This window comes from Penicillium solitum, assembly GCF_028829755.1.
Source record: "Penicillium solitum strain IBT 25940 chromosome Unknown utg000008l_segment0_segment0, whole genome shotgun sequence".
Taxonomy (NCBI): domain Eukaryota; kingdom Fungi; phylum Ascomycota; class Eurotiomycetes; order Eurotiales; family Aspergillaceae; genus Penicillium; species Penicillium solitum.
The window spans coordinates 799,533-820,433 of NW_027072127.1; the positions used below are offsets into that span (position 1 = coordinate 799,533).

The 20,901-nt window shown below is 48.4% G+C and overlaps 10 protein-coding genes across 10 annotated transcripts; 5 read left to right on the forward strand and 5 right to left on the reverse strand.

Moving 5' to 3' along the window:
- Positions 1-28: 28 nt before the first annotated feature.
- On the reverse strand, positions 29-1,710 carry N7455_009567 (uncharacterized protein; the record flags this gene model as incomplete). Its single annotated transcript, XM_040954546.2, has 5 exons — positions 29-867; positions 924-1,192; positions 1,252-1,423; positions 1,474-1,534; positions 1,588-1,710. 5 exons carry the CDS (start codon positions 1,708-1,710, stop codon positions 29-31), a joined length of 1,464 nt encoding a protein of 487 aa, XP_040814798.2.
- Positions 1,711-2,254: 544 nt separating this feature from the next.
- Positions 2,255-3,385, forward strand: N7455_009568 (isocitrate lyase/PEP mutase family protein; the record flags this gene model as incomplete). The annotated part of the gene is made up of 3 exons (XM_040954658.2): positions 2,255-2,744; positions 2,821-3,302; positions 3,353-3,385. The coding sequence occupies 3 exons, from the start codon at positions 2,255-2,257 to the stop codon at positions 3,383-3,385; spliced, it is 1,005 nt and encodes a 334-aa protein (XP_040814772.2).
- Positions 3,386-4,361: 976 nt separating this feature from the next.
- On the reverse strand, positions 4,362-5,128 carry N7455_009569 (uncharacterized protein; the record flags this gene model as incomplete). The annotated part of the gene is made up of 2 exons (XM_040954740.2): positions 4,362-4,908; positions 4,971-5,128. The coding sequence occupies 2 exons, from the start codon at positions 5,126-5,128 to the stop codon at positions 4,362-4,364; spliced, it is 705 nt and encodes a 234-aa protein (XP_040814949.2).
- Positions 5,129-5,919: 791 nt separating this feature from the next.
- On the forward strand, positions 5,920-6,885 carry N7455_009570 (uncharacterized protein; the record flags this gene model as incomplete). The annotated part of the gene is made up of 2 exons (XM_040954556.2): positions 5,920-6,149; positions 6,204-6,885. The coding sequence occupies 2 exons, from the start codon at positions 5,920-5,922 to the stop codon at positions 6,883-6,885; spliced, it is 912 nt and encodes a 303-aa protein (XP_040814815.2).
- A 569-nt stretch (positions 6,886-7,454) lies between these two features.
- Positions 7,455-8,890, forward strand: N7455_009571 (chitin deacetylase CDA6; the record flags this gene model as incomplete). Its single annotated transcript, XM_040954748.2, has 2 exons — positions 7,455-7,665; positions 7,722-8,890. The coding sequence occupies 2 exons, from the start codon at positions 7,455-7,457 to the stop codon at positions 8,888-8,890; spliced, it is 1,380 nt and encodes a 459-aa protein (XP_040814788.2).
- Positions 8,891-9,484: 594 nt separating this feature from the next.
- N7455_009572 (uncharacterized protein) lies at positions 9,485-11,406 on the reverse strand (the record flags this gene model as incomplete). Its single annotated transcript, XM_040954610.2, has 2 exons — positions 9,485-11,007; positions 11,082-11,406. The coding sequence occupies 2 exons, from the start codon at positions 11,404-11,406 to the stop codon at positions 9,485-9,487; spliced, it is 1,848 nt and encodes a 615-aa protein (XP_040814880.2).
- Positions 11,407-13,117: 1,711 nt separating this feature from the next.
- On the forward strand, positions 13,118-15,085 carry N7455_009573 (uncharacterized protein; the record flags this gene model as incomplete). Its single annotated transcript, XM_040954640.2, has 1 exon — positions 13,118-15,085. The coding sequence occupies one exon, from the start codon at positions 13,118-13,120 to the stop codon at positions 15,083-15,085; it is 1,968 nt and encodes a 655-aa protein (XP_040814904.2).
- Positions 15,086-15,483: 398 nt separating this feature from the next.
- Positions 15,484-15,847, reverse strand: N7455_009574 (uncharacterized protein; the record flags this gene model as incomplete). The annotated part of the gene is made up of 2 exons (XM_065606238.1): positions 15,484-15,646; positions 15,747-15,847. The coding sequence occupies 2 exons, from the start codon at positions 15,845-15,847 to the stop codon at positions 15,484-15,486; spliced, it is 264 nt and encodes an 87-aa protein (XP_065460201.1).
- A 1,113-nt stretch (positions 15,848-16,960) lies between these two features.
- On the forward strand, positions 16,961-19,360 carry N7455_009575 (fungal specific transcription factor domain-containing protein; the record flags this gene model as incomplete). The annotated part of the gene is made up of 3 exons (XM_065606239.1): positions 16,961-17,015; positions 17,061-19,061; positions 19,128-19,360. The coding sequence occupies 3 exons, from the start codon at positions 16,961-16,963 to the stop codon at positions 19,358-19,360; spliced, it is 2,289 nt and encodes a 762-aa protein (XP_065460202.1).
- Positions 19,361-19,401: 41 nt separating this feature from the next.
- On the reverse strand, positions 19,402-20,710 carry N7455_009576 (NAD(P)-dependent alcohol dehydrogenase; the record flags this gene model as incomplete). The annotated part of the gene is made up of 3 exons (XM_040954675.2): positions 19,402-20,358; positions 20,485-20,613; positions 20,687-20,710. The coding sequence occupies 3 exons, from the start codon at positions 20,708-20,710 to the stop codon at positions 19,402-19,404; spliced, it is 1,110 nt and encodes a 369-aa protein (XP_040814856.2).
- Positions 20,711-20,901: the final 191 nt, after the last annotated feature.

Below are 20,901 nucleotides of genomic sequence, written 5' to 3' on the forward strand. Positions count from 1 at the left end.
TACATAAAACGAACTATTCAAGCCCCCTTCAAGTCAAATACCGAAACTTGGGGTGATTATCACCCGCATCAGTAACATCAACCCTCTCATCCACACCAACAACCCCATGAACTCGATCCCGTCGCCGATTCTCCAAAGTCAGCTTAACACTCAACCCCATAGCCAAGACAGCAATCAAGCCGGTAAAAGCACACCCAATCCCACATCCTAGTGTATAGAGCGGCGCATCAGAATTAGGAAACACAGAGCTACTAACCAAACTAGAACATTGTCCAAAAACAGCAAGGATAGCCATCCCAGCACCCCTTTTACTTTCTCCACCCTGGTTATCCATCAACCAAGTTATATTCAGCGCGAGAGCAGGAAAGATCCCACAAGTTGCTAACCAAACACCGGCATACCGCGCCGCGGTATTAGACTGGTCTTGCACGCATGTGAGAAGTAGATACCCGATTGTCGCTATCGTTGCAAAAAATGTAATTAGGATTCCTCGTTTTCCCCATCTGTCTGAGAGGAAGGCGGCTCCTACGCAGCAGAGGAAGGAGACGAGGTAGGGTGGTGCTGATAAGCCTTGAGCGTTGATGGAAGTGTAGCCCATATGCTGGATGATTGTTGGGAGGAAGTTTGAGAGTCCCGCGAAAGAGTAGTTGCAACAGAAATGAATGGACATGTGGATGTAATTTTTGTAGTCTGATAATCCACTTAGGACTTGAGACCAGCGGACTTTGTTTTTCTCTGTTGTGTCGAATGATTGGAGGCGCTCTATTGCTTCTGTTTGTTCTCTTTCGTCTAGGAAGGATGCTGAGCCTGGTGAGTCCGGGAGGAAGAAGAATACCACCACGGAGAAGAGGACTGTTGGTGCGCCTTCTGTTTCTAGTTAGTTCCGAGGGCAGATGGAAGTAAATGGGAGGCTAGTATCTCACCAATGATAAATAGGTAGCGCCATGGCTCTATAGATCCCCTGATGTGGGTAATACCATAGGCAAGAGCAGAAGCAAAGCAATTAGCAACTGGGGACATCCCAAGGAGTATTGATACCCGGAGGCCTAGTTCTTGTCTTTGGTAAAATAAAGAGAGGAAGTATGGTGCACCAGAGCCAAAGACGGATTCGAAGATACCCAGCAAGGACCGAGTGACGAGAATATGAGCAAAACTGTTGACTGCGCCACTACACATTGCAGCTGTGCCCCAGCTAAAAACACCAACATGCTTAGCAGGGAAACAAAAGGATGATTTGATTCAGATACTTACCAAATGCAGAGAACGGCAACGTAGGAATGTGCTGGGAGGATTTTCCACAGGACCGTAGTCCAATCGAATAGAATGTAGCAGATATAAAAGGCATACAAAACCCAAGACCATTGGTAGTCACTGAGGTTAAGATCCTTGTCGAGTCCGGCAGCCTTGGCGTTGCCGATATTTCCTAATTATCGATGAGATAGAAAATCGGATGACCGAGTTCGGTATACTTACCTCGATCCAAGTAAGATAGAATGTATAGAATACATACAATTGGCAAGACCCGACGATCAAACTAGTTAATAGTAAGCAAAACCTCAGACATATGGTCGCAAAGCGATGATGAACCTTTTTGCGGATGACCGACTGGCGCTCTTGAGGGATCACCACCTGAGGCTGGTCCTTCTCCGGGTCATTGGACTCGACATGTTGAGAGCTCGGGCTCTGCTCGGATTGATTTTTTTCCGCCATATCTAACTGTATTCAATATGTTGACAATGTGTATAAAAAGCCGGAGTGATTGCTGACCTTAGGAGCAGCAGAGACAGGGGACAAGGGCTGGTTGAAATATGTCCATCTCTTAATGATCAATGCGCGGTAATTGATGAACACTCCGTATAGCGCCGGTCCAATAGAAGTGCGTATATTGCATTCCGGCACTCTAAGTCTTTCATACCCCGTGGGGAAGACGCGGATAGAGGCTGTATCTGCAGGATTCCCCGCAAAATGACGGGTGTTCCGCATACACGGCCGAGTAAAGCTGGGGAAATCATTGGCTTTTTCAAGGGTTATTTTCCAGCCAATCTGAATGTTTCGTTGCTGAGGGGGAAAGGGTTGGGGATCATCATTCAGGTAGCGGGTAGTTGCCAATATCCGTCAAATTCCCGCTCTGAAAAGCAATGAACTAAAAGACCCCGGTGTCGTATTTAAACCGTTTAAAAGCCGTCAAAGGGCCCCAATTGAATTCGCAATCATCATTTCAATCCTCTATCAATCCAAGAAACCAAATTTCACAATGTCTTCCACCACAATCCCCTACCCCTTCCACTTCGATTCTCTCGCAGAGACAACAGCCGGGTCCACCGATGGGAAAACAGCAGACTTAACTTTGACATTGAAAAATGTCCGAGGAAAGATCCCCTCCCTCGAAGCATCCCGCCTGAGAACGATGATGCTGGAGGCCCACAATGACCCAACCAAGATCCTAGCACACGCCTGCAGCTACGATGGCCTCTCCTCCCGTCTCGTCGAAGAAGCAGGCTTTCCCATGGTTTTCCTCGCAGGTTATGCTGTTGCTAGCTCCTATGGTCTCCCTGATACGGGATACATCGCCATGGCCGAGGTGTGCGATAAGATCCGCGATGTGGTCCGCCAGGTTTCGGTGCCCGTTATGGCGGATGGTGATACCGGTTACGGGAGCCCGATGAATGTCAAGAGGACTGTTGAGAGCTTTGCTAATGCCGGTGCGGCTGGTATTATGATTGAAGATCAGCAATGGCCGAAACGTGAGTATTCCGGATTATTGAGGTCCTTAAACCGTTTCGTGGAAGGGCTCTTCGCTAACAACGAGCATTATAACAGGCTGTGGCCATACAAAGGGGAAGAGCGTCGTCTCTCGTGGTGAAGCATTCGCTCGAATCCAGGCTGCCTGCGATGCTCGCAATGAAGGAAAGGATATTTTCATCCTTGCCCGTACCGACGCGTTGATACATGGTTGGGAAGAGGCCATGGCCCGTGCACAAGAGTTCAAGCGTATTGGTGTTGATGCTATCTTTGTCGAGGCACTGCCAGATGCGGAGGCGATGAAGCGATGTGCGGAGGAAATCGATATTCCTGTTTTCGGTAACATCATTGAAGGTGGAAAGACGGAGAACTTGTCAGCTAAGGACCTTGCTGGGCTTGGGTACAGTGCTGTTGCATACCCTTGGACGTTGGTTGCCGCCCATCTTAAGAGCGTGCGGTCTGCTTTGGATGGTCTTAAGCAGAGTATGCTTGTTGGAGCTCCGCCGATGATTTTGACTTATGATCAGGTTTGTGAGGGAGTTGGGTTCAATAAGTATTGGGTATGTTTTGTCATTGGCTTTTCTGAATATATGCTGACTCTCTTATTTAGGATCAGGAGGAGAAGTACAAGTTTGACGCTTGAGTCTGTGCATTGGTAGCTTTATCTGTGTTATCAATGATAGAATGTATATCTTTGGCTTTTTGAGCTCGGGAGACGTGGTATATGAATTACCTGCATAGGGAGTTATATCAGTATCTAATTAGGAATGCGATATAAAGTCAACTGTGAGATCTGAGCCACAATAATATCTTATCCTTCGTATCAATGTCCCTTTCCACCTAATACCAGCGAGCAATATGTGTTAACTTTGCAAATAGGACATAACACCGTTGTTTTGTTTGAGCCTTCAGTGTTGTATGTGACGTTAATATGTCCTTCTTAAATACACATACAACTTATGTCTAGGTATTCAATGTTCTATGTTGACACTGGATAGTCAGATCGATTGTCAAACACTGCTGAAACAAAGGGCTTTATATGTCACGTGTCGTTGGACTTCAGTTGAGCTGGTTTGCTTCTTTCTCTCCCTCTCTTTTCTTATTTCCCCAGGCTCGTCTATTAAATCCACATGGCGATATTGCTCTCTCTTGTTTTTCGTGTTTCTAGTAATGGAATTTTCAAAAAGGCGAGAAAAATACGGCGGACGATATATTCTAGTTAGCGACTGACTATCCTAAAACGACATCTAAAAGACGTGTTAAAAAAATACCAGAAAACCATATCGAAGGAATCCTAATTATAACTTTATAAAAACAATTTGATCTTCGTGTTACCTAGCCCTGCATCATCAAATGCTAAAATCGTATAAGCGGCCAACTATTGTGCTTCCATATAAATGCCCATGCCTTATTAGCATTATACCGAGACGGCAGAATAAACAATAACCTATCGCTAAAAATTGTTTGACGCGTTAACATGACTGGTATCTTATATCTCGCATCTAGTAGAGGTATAGGTACATAAGTATGGAGCAAGGACATCAAACATTAACATGTTGAAACACCATCCACACGTTTGGTTCTGCGGCCGCTCAAGACAAAGCAAGGGCAAGGCATCGTTAGTTCTTGGACTCGCCATCATTTCTCTCACTCTTTCCAGCATCCTCCTTGGATTCATCCTTCTTGGGCTCTTCCTCCTTGGGGTCATCTTTCTTGTCGTCATTGCTTTCCTTCTTAGTGTCATCACCCTTGGGCTTCTCATCCCTGTCTTCCTCCTTGGACTCATTCTTCTCCTCTGGCTCGTCCTTTTTCTCCTCTGGCTCATCCTTTTTCACCTCGGGCTCGTCCTTCTTATCCGCCTTTTCCTCGCCCTTGTCCTCGGCCTCCGTCTTCTGCTCCGTCTTCTCCTCCTTTTCTGGTACCGCCTCAGAGGAAGGCTCCGCGGGCTTCTCCTCGGAAGCCTTCTCTACCTCGCCGTGGTTTTCCGCGTGTTCGTCCTTGTGTTCGTCCTTGTGTTCGTCCTTGTGTTCGTCCTTGTGTTCGTCCTTGTGTTCGTCCTTGTGTTCGTCCCCGTGAGCGTCCCCGTGAGCGTCGTGGTGCCCCTCCGAACCGGAAGGCCAGAGATAAAAGACCATTGGAACGGTTACAGCAGCAGAGGCCGCCAGCCTACAATCAGACATAATTAGAAAACCAAGTCAAATTGCTCGCAAGCAAGAACATAAACTCACCAAGGTAAGTCGCTGGATGTAGACCCTTTTTCATAGCTGCCACCAGTAGACTTGAATCGGCGACCGAGGAGCTGGGCAGACTGGCGGGCAATGGGAGCGGCACGGAAGGACTGAGCTGCAGTCGCAGCACGGAAGATTGAACGGCGTGCAAAGACCATTGTGTAGTAGCAATCCAGGTACGAATAGAGTAGAAGGGATAGAGAATATGGAAAGTGTGATAGGTTGGGAATGAATTGGTTTGGTAGTACAGAGTAGAGTACAGAGTAGAGTACAGGGTCAAGCTAACTACGTACAAAACCAGAGCTTCCCGGTTTTTCGCAAGTAAACTTGGAGTGTCGTAAGACCGCTTGTTGGTTGTTTCCGAGTTGGTCTGTGCGTCGTGATGTAATGGACGTGGCTGGGCCAGGTATTCGGTACTTGAAGAACAGTTAGTTTTGGTGGCTTGGAATGTAACTTGTACTCGTAAAAGACACATAGGGTACATATTTTAATACCTCGGTATGGTATCGATAGAACTGGCATTCTTTTGGAGGTTGGACCTGTTCGATATCGGGTGGATCTCAACGATCTATCGGATTATCAGATCAAATAATTGGAGAACATACGAATATTTAATATCAACTTCATTGATATAACCTTGGAATTACCATCTAGGTATCATAACCAAAAATCATTAATCCTAGACAAATAGTTTGTGCTAATAAAAAATATATAACTCGATATTTTGAGATGTTGTCGAGTAACCAACGTAGGCGTAATGTAGTGCCTCAGGCCATAAATAATTGACACCTTAGGTGTCAACACCCCACGTTGCGGCGTTAATCGAAAGCTACCACCGCAAGCTCTCCCCGGTTGCCTACATACATATACACAACTTCACTTGTCACCTTGAGAGGAACTTTCCGTCAGCCCAACCTCATTTACCAATAACGCTCACAGTCGCATCAATATGGCGGACCGCCAGGTTACCCAGCAGACAATCTTCACTCTGCTATCGAAGCTTGATGACCCCGACGCCGACTTGAGATACATGTCCTTGAACGATCTATATGGGATCCTGACCAACCCGAACTCTTCATTCCTCTCTCACGATCGTGGCACATCAACAAACCTCGCAGAAGGTCTGCTTAAGGCCCTAGACGATCAACACGGCGACGTGCAGAACCAGGCCCTCAAGTGGTTCGTCCTGAGCGCTATTCCCCTCTAGTCCTGCTAATGTCTAACCTGAACCAGTCTCGGTCCTCTCGCTGTTCGCTTGCCATTCGAATCTCTCACACCTCTCCTCGAGCAGTTGGCCAGTCTGACTGCCTCGCAGACGATAGACACATCCGTCCCCAACACTGCTCTTCGCGTCATCGTCGATACCCTCCCTCGTCCCCAGTCAGGTCAACCTGCATCTCAAAATGCGATTACGGCATACACGGCAGTTTCAAAGGTTTTGGTCCCTCGTTTGACCGGGCCGACACCCTCGGGCACAGGGCGGCGGGGCTCAATGGTGAAGAGCATGATGGAGAAGGATCCAGCGCGGGGCTTCAGCAGCGATGCCATCGATGTGCTCATCAAGGTTGTGACATGCTTTGGGCCTCTTCTCCGGGAGTCAGAGCTCGTTGCCCTCCAAGCATCCGTCATGGCCATCATCCAAAACGATACGGCTGGAACTGTTGTCACTAAGCGCGCTCTGACAGCCATCTCGGCGCTTGTACTCCACTTTTCCGACAATCAGCTCAACGGATTTGTATCCAATCTTACGAAAACATTGTCTTCCAACATTTCCATGGTGCAGCGTCGGCACTTGATTGCTGCAATTGGCGTCATCGCGAGAACTGCCCCTGCGAAATTCGGCCCACACCTAGACACCCTTGCTCCCTTTGTCTTCTCAGCAGTCGGCGAGGATAACGTTACCCGGACAAACTGAGTTGTCACAATCACTTGGTCTACAACTGATAGATGTCTGACCGACACTGCACTGTAGCCCAGACCACTCCACGTGGTGCTGAGAGCTGCTGCACAAGCTTGATGTGCCGCATCTGATCTAAATTGGCTATATGTGGTCACATCACGATCATACTGATCGCACCCACTAGGTTGTGATTTGCTGGATTTGGAAAAAAAAATGTACTGGGCTCTTAGGCCAACCCCTCCGATGCCCAAGATGGCCATGGACTTCACGATACCCACGTTCATATTGAATACAAGCGCGTCAACATACACTTCTACATCTTTATGTAAAGGTTGGGAGTTCTTGCTAGGAGGTTTACTCCTGCCTTTTGTGTTTTAAAGTAAACAAGTGCCTTGAAGCTTCCTCGCTCTTTCCTTTTCCGTCCTCCTTCCTCATGTAGAAATTAGCTCGTCCATTACCTTTCCCCGAGGTCCTACTTGCCTCTTCTCTCTTCTTCTCCCACACTCACCTCGTGCTATCACCCCAACCCATTACTTCTTGCATACCCATTTGAACATAACTTAACCCTATATACCATTTTCCAGATGCGTATTCAACCCATCTTAGTCGCCACTTTAGCGACGTGTGCATTTGCTAAAGTGCATGGCACCGCTCCTGTGCATACGGTCTTGATTGAACAATCTCAACCAGAAACCGAGTCTCGTTTGAACACCCGCGATGCCCCCAACAATTTGGACTACCGCTGTGGCCCCAAAATCGGCAAATGTCCAGTTGGTACATGCTGCTCTGGCTCAGGTATGTATCCAAAATCTGTTAGGTTGAGCAGCTTACTGATGAAATTTCCGCGATAGGTTTCTGCGGCACATCTAAGGCACACTGTCGCTCTCCAGACTGCAAGATTGACTACGGTAAATGTGACGCTCACCGATCGCCTGATGGACCCCCAACCAAGGAAATCCCCCGTCCTCACATCGGTCAAGTTCCGTACGGCCCTCGCGAGATTCGTTCATGCGCTATCCCCGGAACTGTTGCATTGACCTTCGACGATGGCCCGACACGCTACACTGGCGATCTGCTGGATCTGCTTGACAAATACGATGCAAAGGCAACATTCTTCATCACTGGCATCAACAACGGAAAGGGTCCTATCGATGACCTCTCCTTGCCGTGGGCTTCATTGATCGAGCGCATGCACTCGAGTGGCCACCAGATCGCCAGTCATACGTGGTCGCATGAGGACCTCAGCAAGATAACTCCTACACAACGCAATGAGCAGATTGAAAAGAATGAAGCTGCGCTGCGCAATATCCTTGGACAATTCCCCACTTACATGCGGCCGCCATATTCCAGCTGCAACCCTGAGACAGAGTGCGGAAATGACCTGGGCAAGCTTGGGTACCACATCATTCTGTATGACATTGACACGGACGACTACAAGAACGATAGTCCGGATCTGATTCAGCGGTCCAAGGATATCTTTGATCACCAGCTCTTGTACAGCGACCCACGCACCAAGTCTTGGCTTGTCATTGCCCATGACGCCCATGAGCAGACTGTCCATAACCTCACGGAGCATATGCTCAAGAACATCAAAAGACAGGGCTATCGTGCCATTACCGTTGGCGACTGTCTCCGAGATCCCAGGCCACTCTGGTACCGCAAGGATAGCCGGATTCCCACCCACAAGAAGAAGCCCAAAAAGACTGCTTCATCGGCAGATCCCAACAAGCCGATCTCTTGGGACGGCTCCTGTGGTTCCAATTACACTTGCCTTGGGTCTACCTATGGCTTTTGCTGTGGCAGTACTAGCTCTTGCGGCAACACCACCAGTCATTGTGGAAAAGGCTGTCAAAAAGATGCCGGATATTGTTCCGTTGAGGCTCCTTACAATGGGGATGCCTGGGACCCAAAGGTTGAAACCAAGAGCCACAAGTCGGAAGCAGATTCTGATTTCCGAACTATTGGCACCGCGGCTGCCACATCGTTGTTCCTTGCTTTGATCGTTGCGATGTGGATGTGATGCATTATATTCATTTTTGGATTGGATTGCCATGATTGTTTGGCCAAGTTTACATTGTCGATATTATAGTTATGCTTTCATGTTGTGGCTTCCGTGTGGCCGCTCCATTCGTTTGAACTTATTGACAGACACGGCAGGGTTAGTTAGCTCATGGAATAGGAATCATCAACAAGTAGCAATACAAAAGTTTGTCTTCTGTTTGACTAATGATTGGAGGCTTTCGTGTAATCCTTTAACCATGAAGTCCCATACTGGTCCTCAGATAAAAGTAATCGTTTCGATAACCGAGATCTCAAGACAGATTGTCGCAGCTTACACCTGGGCAGCATGTTATGAAGTAACCCAGGCTTTCTTCCACTCCATATAAATGAGCATCTCACATGCAAGTAGGTGAGATATGCAGATACCAATACCAACAGAAGCAAACAAACAAAAAAAGAAGGAAAGCAGCACGCCGAGAGCATTCTCTCGAGGGGTATAATGATAGCAGAATAAGTAGCAGCAGACCAACCCAATGGGGGGAAAAAAGAAAAAAAAAGACAACAATCAACACGAAATAAAGATCGCGATCAAGAAGAAAGCAGAAAATTCTCCCTATTTCCGTACCATCTTAAGCAACGGCGCAATCCTCGCCCTCTTACTCAACCCCACGCGGTAAGGCACCCCACTCCGCGCCGAGATGGGACTATGCTTGTTTGGGCCCTTTCCTGCGTTCTGTGGTGTATTAACAGACGCAGCATCAGGCTTCGAAGGAGTCTGAGGTTGAGGGGTATCCATTGTAGGTTCAGGGAGTGGGTCAGGACCAGGAAGTGGATGGGGGTTCTGGTCCTTGCTTTGAATAGCAGATGTATCGTTGTTACTGGTGTTAGCTTCCAGTATGGATTTGGGACTATTATCAACAATGACTGCCAGCTTTGACGCAGGAGTCTGGGCTCCGGAGGCCGGCTTGTTTGGTTCGGGTATATCTGCGGACTCTGATGGTGTTTCCGCTTGCTCGATTGTCTGCTTTCGCTTGCGTCCGCGTTTCTTGGGTGCTGGTTTTTCGGGGTTTGGGGCGCTTTGGCTCTTCTCTTCGACTGCAGGAACCGGTGCCTGTGCATCAACATGCGGGTTTGAGTCCAGAACATTGGAGTCTAGATCCTGTCTTGGGAGCTCTGGGATTTCTGTCTGTGGAGTGGCACTCCCGGTTGAAGGCTCCACGCTGAGAGGCTTCGTATCCACCCATATCACGTCGTCATCGGCATCAGGCTCGGGGGCGGGTGTCGTCTTGCTTTTTTTGGCTTTCTTCTTTTTCGGCTCCTTGGGTCCTGATTTTTCAGGCTTGGGGGCTGCTTCTAGATTATGTTCGTCAGTCTCGTCGGAGACGCCACTCGAGGCCGGGGTATTATCTTCCGTGATCTCTTCGCTATCGGAGGGGTCAATCGCACCATTTGCGCCAGGGTGTTTGAACTCGTGGTCCCGGGAGTTGGCTAGCTCATCATCTTCGTCGTTATCTGGCGCGGGTTGTTTCTTCGGCCTTCCTCGCTTTTTCTTTGCACCGGGCATTTCGACGTCTGGCACAGTTGGTATGACAGCTGGCAGAGAAAGCTCGTCATGCGTGCTTGACTGGGATTGCTGCGGGGAAATGAGACTGGTTCCGGCAGTAGTAGTCTTTACTCCGCTAAATCGCATGGATGCAACGGAGGAGAGAGGCTCAGTATCATGGGGAGAACACCCCACCTGCTGAGATTCAGGCTGTGGGGCTTCCTGGGGTGGGTTTGGGTGCGGATTTTCTTGTTCCATGAAGGGCTCGGTAGTTTGGTGAGGGACACTTTTCAGAGGCAATGCCATTGAGTTAGTGGTGTCGGGAGGAGTCAAATCATAGATACCCTGTCTGGGGTGCAGTGAAGTCTGATTTGCATCGACGTAGGCGCCAATGGGTGCTGGATTATATGCGAAGCTGCCACTCTCCGGTTGATCCATCTGATACGAGTGGTAACTTGGTATGGTAGGAAATGGCGCGGACTGAAATGATTCTGTCGAGTACAGCGTGGCCGTAGAAGGGAGCGGCAGGCTTGCACCTGAAGGGTCATCCAGAAGTCTTCTCTGCGCGAGTCCGATCTCCGTTATCATAGCGCCTATATCATCTTAGGTATCAGCATATAGATCACATCTTTATTTTTGCGCTTCAAATTATGCTATCACATCGTACCAACCGATCCACTTCCACCCTCACTAGTTGAGGGGATCCATCTGTCCTCCCGCCGCTGCTGCGACGACGATAGTATTGAATGGCCATTTTCTTGCGATTGGAGGAATTCATCAAAATTGATGTTCAGCTGTGGTAACATGCTTTCATCGGGAGCATGGCCGTGTTCATAGACTGCATTGTGGGTGGTCTGTTCGGCGGGGGCATGTTGATATTCCTGCTGCAATGCGGGCTCGGAGGGGTGGGGAGGGTTGCCAGAGGTGGGGAGGTCATCCCCCTCGAAGGGTTCGTCCTCGTCAGAATCCTGAATGACACGAACCAAACTCATTGGGATTTAGCTGTCAGTGTTATCAGAACTAGTGGCTTTGATCATTGGGCGGAGAGAAAGTTGTCTAACGCGTCCCTGACACGACAGCACGTGATGATAAGGATGATAAACTCTTATTTAACTTCATGTTGAGAACATTCGCAAGCATGCCCAGGTAGTTAGTATCTTCTTTTATGAACTACATAGTTCCAATTTTTGTGCATCTGGATTAAAATATAACAGTGAGAAAGCCTACGCTGGGGATTTTATATGCAAGAACACTCCGATGTCTTTTCAGATGTCTTGTTAGATATCTTTTTTTAGATGTATATAAAGGCGGTAAAAAGCCTCATACAATCTCTATAACCAGGGAAATGTACGAAGTACGGAGTATGAGTATGGAGTATGCACCAACTTCGCACATATCTACATAGTTTTATTCAAGGCCCAATTCGGTCAATGCGCATAAGGGTCCCTCCCGGTTAAATTTTGCCGAACTCGGCACTTCACGGGGCTAAACTGTTTTGGTGGAAACCCTGAATTTCACCCGGCTTTGTTATACACTTTAGGTAGGTGCATTGTAGATCTGTTACATTTTTACAACAATATAGTTACATACCTGAAGCCCAACTGTAGCGAATTCACTATGCTCGCATAATAGAACCAATTTGGGAACGGCGCGATTCTATAATCATTATTTCTTTAGTGCCACACACAGATCATTCCCCTTGAAAGGTCTTTTGTAAATATTGAATATCGTTTACTAGCTCCTTCTCCTCCTTGGTCGGCTCTTGATTACACCTACATCCTCATCTTGATAAAATATACGTAGATTCACCAAGGAGCACTAATTCAATGATCGTAGCGGAATAGGATACCACAATAAAAGCTTATATGTATATCCAACCGTTACAGGTCTACACCGACTAGACAGGGCACACACATTGTACCTGTCGATCAACTTGGGTGCAATGGAGAAGGTACTAGATTCACGAAATACGACACTACTACGTTGCTAACCCGATCTGCTTACTGGTGTAGAAATTTGAAATTGATATCCACTTTTTGGGTGGTATACGTAAGTGGCATATCCATCTCAATTGGATCTGTTTAATGGGATTCATATATTGTATCCAGCAATCAGGGACATATTTAATATATGTACGGAGTAGACATAATATATTTAGTCGGTAATTGTTCGGACACCAAGCCCCACCTATAAGAGATTAATACCGATCTGATAAAACCGGGTAACTTCGTGGATCTGATAAAGGTAACCTTGGAACTCCGTCGCAGATCTGATCGACAAAAGGGAATTATGTCGCGGTTCCAGCCGTAAATCAGCACCTCGGGGTTATCTTCCTTGCATGGTGCGGATCTTCGAACTTTTGCAACGCTCGAAACAATTGCAATCTCGGTCCTTGGCTTACGCCCTTGTTCGCCTAGTCAGAAATGTCAAACTAGGTGATACGCTGTGTCGATCACACACATGGCGCCTGGGCCATTGTGACCCTTTTTTCTCTCATTAAGCCACTCAGCAAGTTGAAAGCATGCTGATCGTCATCAGTTTATCCAATCAGCATAATCAAATCAACCCGAACCCGAACCAACTTCTTTTTCATTAGTGTTTCGATATTTACTCTATAGAAGTGGCGGTTATATAAAGAGTGACCGGTTGCGCGATACGCTCGATTATGACAGACATCCAAGCATCGATCCGATGCAGAACATCATGTTCTTTTTCTCCCTTCTGGCCCTATTGGGTCCTTCAGTATGCCAGGCTGCATGCCCCTACGCGCATCTGGCAGATACCAGAGACCTGGACACAAGCATCAAGCCTCGCTCTGATGTCGTGCTTCCTCGCGCTGTCCCGGGAAAGAAAGGCATCATGTTGTTGAACCGTATCAATCCCTCTTCATCGCAACTGTACATTGCCAATGCAGACGGCACAAACGAGCGTTCTTTGCTAGGTGACAAGTCCGACTATGAATACCATGCTTCCTTCCACCCAGATGGTAAAAACGTCGTCTTCACCACCGAACGCAACGGCGATGGCAACTCCGATATCTACATGGTCAACGTCGACGGCAGCGGTCTTACACCAATCGCAACCACGCCCTCGGTCGAGGATGCAGCAGTCATCTCTCCCAATGGCAAATACGCCGCCTATGCATCCACAGCTGGCGTCTACACCTCCAACATCTGGCTCACGAACCTCGAGACCGGCGTTACCCGCAACCTCACGAACCAGACCGGTGTGACAGGCAAGCCCGAATCACCGAACGGATTCTTTGCGCCTGCCTGGTCTCCTGATGGAGAATGGATCGTCTTCTCCTCAGATCGAAACACAGCGTGGACCGGTCACGACAATGGCACCGGCTGGGAGCATACCCAGGAACTGGCTATCTATGCCATCACCCCTGAGGGAACTGGTTTCCGTGAGGTGTACAGCAAGCCGGATTACACCTACGGATCACCCAGATTCTCCCCCGATGGCAAACGAGTTGTGTTCTATGAGATGACTGTGCAAGCAACTTGGGATGCGCGATCGTCGTACTCTGTCAATTCCACGACCAACCAGATCGTTTCTGTGGACTTCAAAACAGGAACCGATCTTGTCCAACACACCAATACCTCCGGTGTTAAGATCTACCCGCAGTATGTCTCAAACACTGATATCGGATACTTGCTCAAGGGTGGAGACAACGGCGGTATTCACTACACCTCCAGCACGAAGAAGATTCTCGGTGGTATGCGCTCGCCTGCCTGGTCCGCCGACGGCAAATATGTTATTTACGAGAAGACCGGCTGGGAGATCCGTCCTTTGCAAAAGGAGCTGTGGTCCTGGGACTCTGAGTGGGATTACCGCTTCATGGATGTCTTCCCCGATCTCTCTCTTGATGGACAATTGACCTTCACCTCCAAGCAGACAGGTAGTCCCGGCAACTCATCTGTGGTCGTGATGCCCCCCGGTGACACCGACTTCACCGTAGCGTTCGATACCTACGAAACCGACGCGCTGGACGAAGCCACCGTTGCCAAGGGCGGCGGTGGATCTTTCCAGCCCTCATGGTCATCTGATAGTAAATGGATCACCTTCAGTCTGGGATCATGGTTCCAGAGCCGTGGCGAGAAGCCCGGCTGGATCTTCCGGACCAATCCCGATGGATCAAGCTATGAACAACTCACCTTCGGCAACTCCTCCAACAAAGGCTTCCCCAGCTTCTCGCCCGACAATAAGAAGATCGTGTACCGCGAATACCTGCCTGAATTTGGGCTGCGTCTGTTGGACCTGGAGTCGAATGAGACCACGGCTCTGACGACGGAGCGTGATAACCTGCCCTTTTTCTCGCCGTCCGGTGAATGGGTGCTGTTCACGCGCAACATGACTGACCTGTCGAGGAACGAGTTTTCGAATTATGAGGTGTGCATTATTCGTCCTAATGGAACAGATCTGACTGTGCTCACTACATCGTTTGCCAACGATGCCCATGCTGTTTGGACTGCCGATGGTCGTATCATGTGGTCGACTGGAATGTGGGGATTCCAGGCTGAGGCTGCGACTTACGATGATACCTTCCAGCCTTATGGCCAGATTATGGTTATGAATGTTGATGGCTCGAATAAGACGGTTCTCACTGATAGTTTGTGGGAAGATTCAATGCCGCGTTATGTGCCCAATGAGTTTTTGGAGCAGTGAGATGCAAACAAGGGTGAACTCGAGAAAGCTGTGTAATGATGGAGATTATAGAAATGTAATTATGGGGTAGGTTGAGCATGTGTCGTTTCAATGATGTTTGAGTAAGAAATGCATGGTAACACTTGATTTGCCAATTTCCATCTTGGATTCAGCCCAGCTCGGGCACTGGTCGATAGTTCTTCGACCCAGGCCCACAATAGGTTTACTGCAGGCCGGTCCATCTTGTTTCCCCATAGTTCTCCAAAATACATGCCTGGATCATCGTTTTGTGGCCCCGGCAAGCACCTGATAAGATGCATATGACTATGGCTAAGGATAGGTGCTACTCGGTCGAGCAAGGTCCCTGGTTGCTCAAAACTCATCCCCATGGGGGGTCAGGGTCCCCAACACGGGCGAAGTTAGTTTTCCAACTCGGAGTCGGCATCGAAATCGGCAGCATGCCATTGCAGTCCGTCTAGGAACCCAGTTGGACTTCCAGATGATGACGAGTCGGTCTCCTCCTTAGTCGACGAGGTAGGGAGGGGATACTTCGTGCTGCAGATGTGCTCAGCTTCAACCCACCTGCTGGCAATATGAACCAACGAAAGAGTCATGAACCAGTGACATACTTAGTCGCCCGTACATATCTTTGTTAGCAAGAGGGGAGGAAATCTATATATACCTCCTAACAACTCGTGGATAGAGTAAGGAAAGTCTTGAAATAGACTTAGGGCTAAGCTTAATGCCCAGGAGATAGAGCCCAGCCACTAACATGTATGCCATTATATTGATTAAGATATAGGCAACGTCAAGTATTTTCCCCATATATTCTTGTAAGATATATATATAATCTAGGTCAGGCTACTCATAAACTAGGTCAACTCTATAGACACTATATGAGCCCAATTATTGCGTGGGCCACGATTAATGGATGCATGAACACACTGCTCACACAGAACACAAAGCTCAGCACCCCAAACGGGATGGTCAAGCCAACTGGTGGTGACCTTGGGTCGGTAACATAACCCTAGAGCAAAGTGAGAGATGCATGTGAATGGGAATAGACACTCTGACCTTGGAAGGTGTGGAGATCTTTCTCATAAAAATAAAAAAGTACGGAATCATATATTCTCTATCAAAGAACGGAAGAGTACTGGTAGTTAATAATGGATGGCTAGTAACTATAGAGGTCAATGTAATTCTTTTTTTCTTTTTCCTCCCATAGATTCATGATGCACATTTTGGCATTCCCTACATCGAAAAAGTTGGTTGTGTAGTGTAATGGTCATCACTCTGGTTTCTGATACCAGCAATCCCGGTTCGATCCCGGGCACGACCTCTTCTTTTTTTGAAATTTTTTTTTCGAACATATACAAACTTCAATCTATGTTAATATGCCCTTGTGCAACTTCTTAATAATAATAAATAAATAAAAGCACTAAACACTAACACTAAACCTAGATTTCTTAGCCCTGAAGCCTACTAAATCACAACTAGCCCCTTAGAACCTGAGATTCCGGGGTTGGCAATCCATCTATGGATTGGATCCATGTCCACGTGGCTTAGCTAATACGGTTTTCGGGGTCACTCCGAATCGGCTACGGGTGAATACACTTGAAGGATGGAGAGTTTTTGGTCCCAAAATCTTATTTCTGTCGACATCTCACCTTCAAATACATCATCATGACTGGGGGGTTTGATGTTGACCCTGTTGATAGAAGCAGTTACGTCCGGTCGCCACTGCCAACTAGAGTTCGGAGTGCCTGCGAAAGATGTCGTCGCCATAAATCTCGGGTAGAGCCACCCTGATCCTGGTCAGGGTCTAATGACATATACTAAATTCAAATTGGACCTAGTGTGATCCTGTTCGGCCTTGCTCAGTCTGTATCCGAGCCAATGTTGATTGCCAACCACTTCCAAATACCCGACCACGGAGGGCTACTCTGCCAAAGTAAGCTGGACAGATGCTTTTAACCTGCTCTTTTACTTACATGAGAAATTAGGCGTCTGGCTTCTAAAAGAAACACACGCATTGACCGACATCGGTCCAATCTGTCTCCGGTGACTTCTACCGAAAATTCACCGGATGAAAATGGCCCTAGTCGTGGTGAAATCCTTCCTGATCAGAGTAGAGTGATAGATGCGCATCCTAGGGGCGATGATTCTGACTTCCCCACTGGAGGGACCGATATCCCTTCATCTCTCAATTGCGGTGAAGCCGAATCCGCCATAGGCATTGCTCGAAGAATCTGTCAACTCGGCAGCCATAACATTGATGAACAAACCACATCCGCCATACCCGGCTACCAGGCCAGCACAGGTGGTTCCATGGCAAATCCGGCAACGGGCCAGCGCATTCCGATATCTTCCATCTTGCGCCAGTCTTTCCCTCCAATGGAGCATGTATACAGTCTGTTGGAAGATTATTTTGATGCTGTCCACTGGTTTTCTCTCGCCATCTACGAGCCAAAATTCAGAAAGAGCCTCCTTTCTATCGCGGATGGTTCTGCACACCCCTCGCAACGACCGTTTCTCGTGCTGTTAGCTATGATGCTTGCAATGGCATCGTGGTACCGATCCCAGAGGGGTTGCACCGATCCCGCTGACAACAGCAATGATATGAAGAAATTGAGTGCAGACTTGTTGGGGCTGGTTGAGTCAAACCTAGTGGAATTAATGGATCAACCTTCAGTCACCTCAGCCCAGACCTGCATCCTCTTAGGATCGCATCACGTCTATCACGGCCGTCCAAATCTCTCCTTTTCTTTATTAGGAGCGACTATAAAGATGGCTCAGTCTTTGGGAATGCATCGGGGACTTCAACGGGGGGATTTCGAAAATATCGAGGAAAGGAAAAGAGTGTGGTGGACGATTTACACATGGGACAGGTTTGCGTCAATTACCTATGGCCGGCCATTGGGTATCAACGACAAGGATTGCAATCTTGACATGCCAGCGGATGTGTTTGAGAACCCGAATTTTGTTGCCCCAGCCTCCGGGGAGGCGAGCCCTATATGCTATTCAACTTACCAGCGGGAGCTGAACAAGCTCTACTTGGTTGCATCCCCCGCTCTTAAGACCGTTTTCGGCTCCCGTACTCTCAGGACGTCCGAACAGCTAAATGGTGACACATATTTTGCACTAGTCAGGCACGTCACTGAGAACCTCCAAAAATGGCGAGCCTGCCTACCGAGCCATTTGGCTTTGGATCTTAATCGGGACTTCGATCCCGATGATAGGCCAAGCTTGAGGGCGTACGCTTTGCAGTCTCTGTCATTACAATTGACTTACGACAATGTTCTCATTGTACTGCATCGACCTTTGTTAGCACGGCAGGTTGATCATCTCTATACCGTGAATAAGCAATCACCAGAGGAAAGCAGAACAGATAACATAATTTATAATCCGACCACCGCTCCCCCCGTGGCCCAGTCGCACTTATCTCCCGACTCCGCATTTCCCAATACCCAGACCACAAGTCCGGATCTATGGATGAATGCCGCAACAAGAACATCGAGAGTGACAGAACTACCGGCTCTCGCCCAGCTCGCCACCGACAGCCATCTCTGCGCATTTCTCGCTATCAACCTTTTTAATGCCGCGATTGTGTTGGCTGTGATGGCTCTCTCGGAGCCTCTTTCCGATACCGCGCAGGAAGTGAAACGAACAATTACTCGCATTCTTCGTCTGGAAGATTTACTCGGAAGACGGTCTGCACTGTCGAAACAGAGCACGGCTGTGCTGAAGAATGTTGTTATCATGCTCCTCCGTCGTGAATCAGCTGCCATGCTTGCTCCCATTGCCGCAACAAGCCAAGTAATGGGTCACCAGCCTTTACAGACCCCGGCAGATCCGTCATTGATTTCTGTTGAAGACACGCTTCGGATGCCGCTCGATGCGACATGGGATTCACGCAATCCTCTTGCTAGAGACCAACGTCTACCAGACCTCAGCAGAGCCGATCGTCTGAATAATAGCTTAACATCTGTCCAATATGGTAAGGCTTATCATCCATACGAGGTAGCTAAAATGACGAAATTGCTAACGCAAATATATTTTCCAGCCTTGGGTCCAGGGGATCGCTCTGCTGGCGTTCCTACTGGCGGAGATAACATTCAACTTGGTGAATTTGTTGAGCCAGGCATACAGACACATGAAGTATGGCAGCTGCCAGCAGAATACGATTGGAACATGCCTGGTCTATCTCGGGAACCTGTCGAAAATAACCACCAGGATAGTGTTGAAGGCGGGTTATATTGGTTATGGGATATGACGTGGAATGAAGTTGGAGGGTAATCGGCGGTCTATCTAAAAATAACAGTCACAAAGGGCATGGGCTATACTGAAGTTGCATTTGCCTCTTCCTCGTCGACATTCGGGCCATAAATCACACTCTTAATTCCACCCCGACCGGCGACATTTTTGAAAGCATCCTCAGCCTGACTGAAAGGATACTCATGAGTGACGAGACCATCCAGCTTTACTCGGCCCGAGTTCAGCAATCCAACAGCCAACTTGAAGTCCCCAGGCCCGTACCGGAAGCTTCCCTTGAAAACAATCTCCTTGTCGCAGATCTGACCAACCGGAATTGATGGGTTTGGTTTTCCCAAGCCGACTTGAATGAAAGTCCCGCCCTGCGTGAGGGCATGAATACCACAGTTCTGACAGGGTTCAGCGCCAGTTGCATCGAGAGCAACATCAACACCATCAGGGAAACCAGCAGCGGCCAACAAATCCACCGCATTCTTCTCCGGCGTCTCGGTGCTCATCTGGTATGTGTGTGTAGCACCATATTTGACCGCAGAAGCAAGCCGAGCGGGCACGACATCCACAGCGACAACCGTTGATGCACCGAAGGCGCGCGCAACAGCGCAGCAGAGTAACCCGACAGGCCCGGCTCCGAAAATAACCACTGCTTTATCCTGCATGAAACCTGCCAATTGACAGCTGTGCACAGCCACGCTAAGAGGTTCAATCAGGGTACCGTCGCGCAGGGAGATGTGGGCTGGGAGCTTGAAACAGCATTCTGCAGGCACGCGGTAGTAGGTAGCGAGTGTTCCGTCGTATGGCGGTGTTGCGGCAAAGCGCATTCCCCGACAGAGGTTGTAGCGGCCGTTGCGACAATGATTGCAGGTGTTGCAGGCGATGCCGGGCTCGAGAGCGACTCGGTCTCCGACGGCGAGGCCTTGAACACTGCTTCCGCTCTCTACCACGATTCCTGTTGACTCGTGGCCTAGGATTATAGGGTTTTCGACGACGTATGGGCCTATCCGGCCGTGTTGCCAGTAGTGTACCTGTTGGGCCGAGGATTATGTTAGTTTTCTTTTTTTTTTTCTTTTCTTTTTGGAATTGAGGAAATGGAAATGCTGAAATAGCGGGGAAAGCGGGGGGATAGAGAAAGTTGACGCTATTTCACTCACATCTGAACCACAGAGACCTGTTGCCACTACTCGGACTATGATATCTCGGTCTGACTGGAGTGTAGGTACGCTGCGTTCTTCGAAAGCAAATGTGCCTCCGGGGTGCAATACAAATGCCTCATTGGTAGTCTAGATAAATTTTGGAGTGAGCAGGTGTGATATAAACCTATGTGTTTGGGTCACTACTAGGATTGGGACATACCTGAGTAGCTTTTGTGACGGTCATATTTGCGGTTTTTTTTTGTTTAATTGAGCAAAGGTTCTGTACATGTGGGATTCTACTGAGCTTTAAATATTACGGATGTCCTAAATATTTTTACCCACTCAGTTAGATGTGGGCGAACGGATCATATGTTGAGACATTTCCGGCGGATAGTCGAGCAGCTCCATATAGCGTCCCCATACTTGAACTGACTC